The following is an 8,279-nucleotide window of genomic DNA, read 5'->3' on the forward strand; positions in this document are numbered from 1 at the left end:
GTAATCTTTCTATTTTTTCCGTTTAACCTAAATATTTTGAAAATAGTATTTTGGGAGCTAAACGATCGATCAATTGAAATTTGTATAAGGTCGGAATACCAATTACGGTAACTGTGGCAAACGACTAAACCTTAAATTTATGACATATAAAAAGTAGTATACATGTAGATAAAATCAGAATTATAATCACAAACATTACACAGAACATTATTAGCTTCAAACCAAATGTATCATAGGAAAACATGTAGAAAATAATATACATCAACGCAATATCATAATGTTAGGGTATCTGGTATGCTTCCACCACGGTATGAAAGGTTTAGAAGACCTGAACCGTCGCAAGCTAAAATAATGTAAGTAAACTTGACTTGATGAAGGTTCTCTAATGATTTCTTTTAACCTGAGTGTTTTCTTGGAAACAAGTTTTATTATATTTACGAGGAAAAGGAGCAATATTTTTTCGTGGAATGTATAAATAAGAACGAGTTGAGAAATCAGATCTACTTCGCTACTTATGATTCCGCCTACATGGCTTGTATCTAAGGTAGTGGATTCCTCGTTTGTTTCCCAACATAAGAACTATAGAGGGGCTCAGACATGTCTTCGGGTAGGACTTGTATTTCATGGCTGGGCTATTGTTCAGAAGGTTGAATGCTACTTATGTTGTTCATATCATCACCATGATGAACTTCTTCTGATGACACTATGTATACATTTTGTTTTGAGAGAATGGTTTACATACATTTTATTGCGGGGAAGTTGATAAGAGTCACAAGCTGTCTAGGTCTTCTCTGCATCTAATGATCTTATTCGGATTCTGCCGTCTGGCGCTAGCCAGGTTTTTTTTTCCATTTTTAATACAAAAAATACAAAGATATAAACAATAATAATTATTTGCAATATATAAGAAAATGAAGTAAAGGAACTAAACAAAAGGCCAAGTGTCCTCGTGGAGGCATAGTTCTTCGAACAGTAGTTAAGACATTTGCTTATACAAACACAAATGAAAAGGACACATACATGACAAAACATGACAGGGGCATCGTTTATCTTCAGAATCCACTTCAAATATATCGAAGTCCTCTGTACTGCGCTCCTGTAATTGGTCAATATGTTGACTCCTACTTCAATCTGTCAAGTCCTCCTGGGTTTTGGAAGCCATGTCTCCTAAATGCCCATCTCGGGGAGGGTGGATACTGCTTGATGTAGCTTCCTGAAGTACCTGGATGTCAGTGTGTCCTTTGGTCCGGTCCTGTTCTAGAGAGGTCTCATCTATATTAGAGAGCTGCTGATCATTGACGTCTTCGTTGGCATATTCAGCATCGATCTGTTCTTCTGCTAAACCTGACCGGCAGCAAGAAAGAAAACTAATATTTGTTTCCCCTCAAAGTTCATAGAATCGGAATTATCATGATTGTGTAGAATTTATAGCAATGAGTTTCAAATTTCTGTTAGTTTATGGTACCAGGAATAGTAGAAGAGAACTTGACGTTATTAGTCAGCATTTGTTTCGGCTTGTTCGTGTGCACAGATAACGAGGAAAATGCTTAACGAAAGTAGGACCTAAGCTCTCTTTTTCTTCATTTTTTTGCATTACGTTACCGTAAGTTTATATACCAGCAGTGTAAATGTTGGAAATGAACTTTCAGAAATACTATCAATCGAACTCTAAACATATTGGCCATATTGTACACAAAATATAACAGCATGTTGCGGAAGTGTTGAATGGGGTCCTTATTACGAAACTACAATAGTTCTTTATGAAAGTATATGTTACCTTTGCTGAGATACAGGTCTGCAAGGTTGACCAACTTGGCAGCTTGCAGTGCCTTCGTTAGCTCAATCCGTTCATCTTCCCTGGACACACCTCTTCTCCATTGTTTCAGCATATGGCGAGTTCCATCACTGGTAAAACGGTTGAACTTCACATTGGTCATGAGCGCTCTCTGTATATCACCATGTAGGATTCCCAGCTGACCAGCGAGGCTGTCAATCTTGGCTTCATCGTAAAGATCGTCAGCTATCTGCTGCAATATGCCTGCAAACTCATCATCTGGGGGCTCCTCTCTAGAATGGTACACAGTAATAAAAAAAAAAAGACAAACATGGGGGGGGGGCGGTCAGAAAACGTAGGTATGACGTATAAACTTAAAAAGTAATAGTAAAATCTTTACTAAGATGAAGGAAAGAAAAAACGGGAAAAATACGTTCTCCCGGTGATGACACAATACTCAACATGCTCAAATTATTTATATAAATTCATTAAAGGATTTCACTTTTTTAACTTTAATCACCATAGACTGGAATTCAGCCAAGATTGTCATTGTTTTTGTTAATGAGTTTCAATCTTTTATTAACTTTTGCTTTTACACAATCACAGGTGGTCATGAAATTTCTAAACATGATTTTTATTCATAGAACATATAAGTGCTGTCGTACTTTTAAAACTGTTATTGACAGTCTAGCATCACTCATTTTACACAAAAAAGTACATTCCATAGTAGTTTTGTCACTACAAGATCAATAATGCGTTTATTGTCATGTAAAGAATATATATATATATTTCATCTCACCCTGCTTGTAATATATGACTCCTTCCCAGCCCTCCGCTTGAATTATCCTCAAAAGATGATGTGCCTGTCATGACGGAATAAAGTAAGTTTGAATGAAGAAAAAAAAAAAGAGAAATATTTTTACTGATCTTTATCGTTCAATGTATCTCTATATGTTATTTTAATTTGTAAAGTATAAATAATGCACAAGCATGTAAGCTCTAGCGTCTTTGGATAATATAATTGAATGGTGTTATTTTTGGCATAATGACAACTAAAACAAACAAGACATATATCAATTTAGATTGAGGACCATATTAGACGTGATAAGCTTCACATTATCAATATTTTAACAAGTAACCAAAGATGGAATAGGAGTTATGTAGCATATTGTAGATATCAAAATAGGAGTTGGAAGGGAAAATGAGATTGGAAAGTTAAGTCTTACCACCCTGAGCTTGTTTCCCAGAGGTCACCCAACGAATGAAACTCCATTGATGTGTCTCTGCTTTCTTCTTCTGCTCTGCTGATCGTATCTCACTTTCTAGTTGAATTTTGGTTCTCAGCTTCCAGGTTTCACGCTCAAGTTGCTCCAAAAGCTGTTCCTTATAGTCATGCTCCTTCTTTAGCTCTTCAACTTGCTGTCTTAGAGTCGTCTCATTTCGTTCTTTCTCCCTTACGGTTTCTATCAAAGTGTCTACGCGCTGTTGCTGAGAGTCGAATTTCTTCGTCATATCTGCTGCCAATGAGCGCTTCTCTTTCTCAGATCTTGCTCTGTCTTGCTTTCTTCCTTTCTCTAACTCTTTAACTTGTTGTGTCAGCGTCGTCTTATTTCGCTCTTTGTTCCCTACGGTTTCTGTCAAAATGTTTACATGCTGTTGCTTAGAATCGAGTTTCTTCCTCATTTCTTCTGCCAATGAGCGCTTTGCTTCCTCAGATCTTCCTCTGTCTATTTCAGCTTTTACTCTGTCTTCCTCTCTTCCTCTCTTTAGCTCCTCAACTTGTTGTGTTGGAGTCGTCTCATTTCGCTCTTTATCTCCTACGATTTCTGTCAAAGTGTCAACTTGCTGTTGCTTAGACTCGAGTTTCTTCGTCATATCTACTGCCAATAAGCGCTTCTCTTTCTCAGATCTTGCTCTGTCTTCCTCTCTTCCTTTCTTTAACTCCTCAACTTGTTGTGTTAGAGTCGTCTCATTTCGCTCTTTCTCTCCTACGATTTCTGTCAAAGTGTCAACTTGCTGTTGCTTAGACTCGAGTTTCTTCGTCATTTCCTCTGCCAATGAGCGCTTCTCTTTCTCAGATCTTTCTCTGTCTTCCTCTCTCCCTTTCCTTAATTCCCGATTTTGCTCTTGGACCTCTGTGAACATCTTCTGATTTGGTTCTTTCGCCTCTTTCACCTCTATCTTGGTTTTCTCATAGTACAACGTACATCGTGGATTCGTGTACATCTTCTTCAGATCATTAGCTGCTAACGTTCTGTCGCCTTCATGAAGGCATTCACGTAGAAGTTCAAGCCACTGCAACTGGTCGTCATCTGAGAGAGAGCCACCAGGTTCATGTATTTCGTACATATCAGTGATCCCGAGCTGCTTCAATTTATTTCTCGCTTTGGGGACATCTCCGTAACGAAATATAGCACATAGACGGACGCGGCCTATTCAATCGAAATATATTCAATGAGTTAAATTCGCCATAACGTCCAAACTCATGATATTTTTATGACATCTACATACCACACCTACGTCACATAATATCCTTTTTTCTTCCAGGGGGGGGGGGTAACACTAACGAATGGTGAAAATCTGAAAATCTGAAATATTTCACTCAAAACTTACATCTTCCTTCAGACATTTAAATTATGCTATATAACTTTATTGGAGGAGCTCGCGCCTTTGAATGTTTTTGAAACAGATAAATGGCGCCATACAAATGCTGTGAATCACCATCATCATCATATATGTGTGTTTTTATCAGTATTCTCAGTGGCATATCATTTCCTGCCATATTTAAATTTAAAAAGAATGGGCAAAATCGAGTGAGAAACGTAGGGAGGGAGATAGAGAGAGAGAGAGAGAGAGAAATAAGGATGATAAAGGAAGGAGACTGAGGAGGAGCCGGTATAAGGAGTAAATGAAGTGAGTAATGAGATAGTAATACATTTAAAACTATGATGATGTAAATGAAATGTAATATACTTGTGGTAGAAAAATTAGTCGGGACAATCATGTTATAATAGACTGATGATGTTGTTTATGATATTGTTTAAATACTACAACTTCAACGGAAAAAAGGTTGAAACATGATTGGGAAATCTAAAGATCGGTAGTTAGTGATCGTCTCAAAATCCCAATTCTTGTAAAATCACCGTGATTATTCGATTGGTTACCAAACGAGGATATGAGATGATATGTGCATGCATATTAACTCTAATAGAAAAAATGAATCTTGTTCAAGCATTTTAATGGATGGTATGATAATCAAATTAATAGGAAAATAGTGTTATCACATCGGCCTATTATACATATTAACACAGGCCTACACAAGCAGAGGAAAGTATTAACATGCAATTTACGAAGAAAGGAAAAAGTATATTATTTACAAAATGAACGGAAAAGGGGGTTGTAAGAGTCCACGATATCAACGTGATCAGAATTAATGGTGTGTAATTAATATAGATAATATAGAAAACTTAGATAAAAACTTGATTTCAAGGTCAAATCATGTACTGTAGCATATTCAACTCTACTCTCGATCTATTTTTCGTTATTTCTTGACTTTGATATAATCCCCTTGATCCTTAATTCGTAGAGATTTGTGGCTAGAATTGAAATTAACCGAGTTCCAATAACGTATAAGTGTTTCAAATAAAGGATATTTTTAAACTTAAAAACTTAAAGTGTTGTTAAGGGGAGAACCAAAAGTTAGCACGAGTGCTAGTCGGGAATGGTTTTTTCCGAGTTTCTAAAACGGTATGCAAAGTCATATTAACATTTATTTTGTCTTAATATCATATTATTTGATCCTAATGATTCATCTCTGCTTAGGAGTTTAATTCTGAGATTTTGACGAAATGATGATCTGGTTTTCTTCTCTTATATTTATGGGCAAATTATTCCACAGCTTTTCTTCTTCTTCTTTCCCATCTGTACATATACCATATATTCCTACTAAACCTCTGCACTCAGAGAGCATTAGCTCATTGATGTCTCGAGTTGGTGTCAGCTTGGGTTTGTCCATATTAGGTCGCCCTCCCATGGTTGGGTTGTTCGTGCTCATATGACATATATTTTAACACACACTGTGGTCCGAATTCACAAAGGAGGTTTGTCGACAAACCTAGGTTTTCGTGCGTCATATGACGCGTTTCGACGCGTTTTTACAAACAAGGTTTGTAAAAAAAAAAAAAAAAAAAACGCGTCAAAACACGTCATATGACGTATATAAACCTAGGTTTGTCGACAAACCTCCTTTGTGAATTCGGGCCGGTGAGTTTGTTAGCTCACCCGGTGTGATGGGGATGTGTGCATATTCGGGTATACATGTGTGGTCATCCATGCTGTGGTCGATGCATCGTTGGGTAGTTGTTTTCTGAGAGTATTTTGTAAATAGTTTTATATATTCCATATTTGTTGTTGTATTCATGAATTAGTTATCTTTGTCACATTATATGAGGGGGCCTTAACTTAAGAAGCTGTGCTGCAACCAAGGTCTCATCATCTTCCTTTATTCTACATTGTACTGTTATGATTATACTCAATTATATTTTGACACATGTGTTTTCTGGAAGACAAATAAACTTAATACTTGATACTAGATACTTGATTGTATACATGTCCCAACTTTCTTAAATTTTACTTCATTGTGTATATGTGGATAGGCCATGTTTTTTATGTATATCCTTAATTTCTTTCTTTCTCTCTGTTTATGTACAGGGCTTTATGGTTGAACACGATTGTGAATGAGCTACCCTGTTTTTTAAATATGTGAATAATGATTAACAAAAAGAAATTGCTTGTAGAAATTTGATTATGATATAAATTGAATAATATATTTTTTTTTTCATGTCCTATTCATTACTGACGAAACATTATTGTGTAGCAGGTGTCATTATTGATATATACCTACACATGTAATAACAGTGCATATAACACAAAACACCAGATACGTAAACAAAGTTAAACAACCTACATAATGATTCATGCGTTATAGCATTCTGGCTAGTAACATTATTTATTTAATTAATCATTCTTTTAACTAATACGGTGGTGTAAATCAACGCCTTTTGGTGTATACTGTGTGTATCAACAGTGCAATCTGTATGAATTCAAAATTGTTTAAAGATAAAACTTCATATGTCTTCACTTTATGATCCTACCTACCATGAAGGATTAGTGGCAAACTCACCTGTATTCCTCTTTACTATCTCGATCCACCTTTGGTAAGAATCAACATGAAGCGGGCTGAAAATAAAAATAAGAAAATACACCGATTCAGAATCGTTATTATTCACGTGGTGATGATTGAAGGGTTAATGATTGAATTGAATTGAATTGAACCAAGATTTATTGAAAAAAAAACATGTGTCGCAGCCCAATAGCTGAATTGATCATGTGTACAAATAAAACACTCATTGCATATTTCAAACATAAAATACAGTTACAATTAATTTGTCAATATTGAAATACATGCATATATAGTTACTAAGATACGATTGCTTGGGCAGCAAAAATAAGAAAACAGAATATAACATTAAGTCAGGAAAACGGAGAGGAGTAACATGAAGAAAAAAGTATAAGAGGAAGTTGTAGAAAATGCATGTACATCAAAAAATATAAATTGCATACATTTATTTTTAATGATATTAACATGATTCTGCAACCAAAAAAAAGAAGAAAAAAAAGATGCAGAAACCAATAAATCAACAAAAAAATAAAAAATCAAAAGGCCACCTCAAAGAAGATAACGTGTATGTATTTGTTATACACTACACTTATAATAATTGTTCATTGTGTTCTAACACGTTAACCCTATACGCAAACCTTAAGCATATAACAATGAAATTGTTCTCGCTCCGTGGGTACGCACCATCGAATGCTTGAAGATTTATTTATTTATTTATTTATTTATTTATTTATTTATTTATTTATTTATTTATTTATTTATTTATTTATTTATTTATTTAATTTGTTTTATTTACCCAGGGTAACCCCATCAGTGAGTAAAACACCGTTATACTCGGGGGCCCTGATGCAATGTTTCTCAGCACCGTAAACATTCTGTGTAGAATAGGCATTGGATGAGTGGGCAGGTGCTTCCATTTATCAATGGATGGGGAAATACTTCTTGCGCCTAAATTACAATAAATAATGTTTAGTAAAGCTTTCAGTTATAACAGGTCTGAAATGCAGTTTCACCCTTCTTTCCGTATTGTACTTAAATGGATGCTACGATCCTTTACATTACACACACACACGCACAACAACAACAACAACAACAACAACAATAACAACAACAGCAGAAATGATAAGCGTATGTTGCATATACCCTGTCTTTCAGAGGCGTTAAATGAGAGGGCCATTATGTTGCCTTTCAGTAACATGATTGCTAAATCGTTTTTGCCCCCTTGCAGTATAACGAATATATTTTATTACTGTGAAAATACAACGCTTCAACATGCAATTATCTGACTTTTTGTTTCTTTCTTTCTTTGTTTTTAAGTACTAATAA

At 35.4% G+C, this 8,279-nt stretch overlaps 1 protein-coding gene across 1 annotated transcript; it reads right to left on the reverse strand.

Moving 5' to 3' along the window:
- Nucleotides 1–1,126: 1,126 nt before the first annotated feature.
- On the reverse strand, nt 1,127–2,644 carry LOC115929109. Its single transcript, XM_030997310.1, has 3 exons — nt 2,574–2,644; nt 1,778–2,067; nt 1,127–1,344 (listed from the first exon to the last, which is right to left on the reverse strand). Exons 1-3 carry the CDS (start codon nt 2,642–2,644, stop codon nt 1,127–1,129), a joined length of 579 nt encoding a protein of 192 aa, XP_030853170.1.
- Between the last annotated feature and the right edge of the window lie 5,635 nt (nt 2,645–8,279).

This window comes from Strongylocentrotus purpuratus, unplaced genomic scaffold, assembly GCF_000002235.5.
Source record: "Strongylocentrotus purpuratus isolate Spur 01 unplaced genomic scaffold, Spur_5.0 spur5_scaffold_4, whole genome shotgun sequence".
NCBI classification, from domain to species: Eukaryota; Metazoa; Echinodermata; class Echinoidea; order Camarodonta; family Strongylocentrotidae; genus Strongylocentrotus; species Strongylocentrotus purpuratus.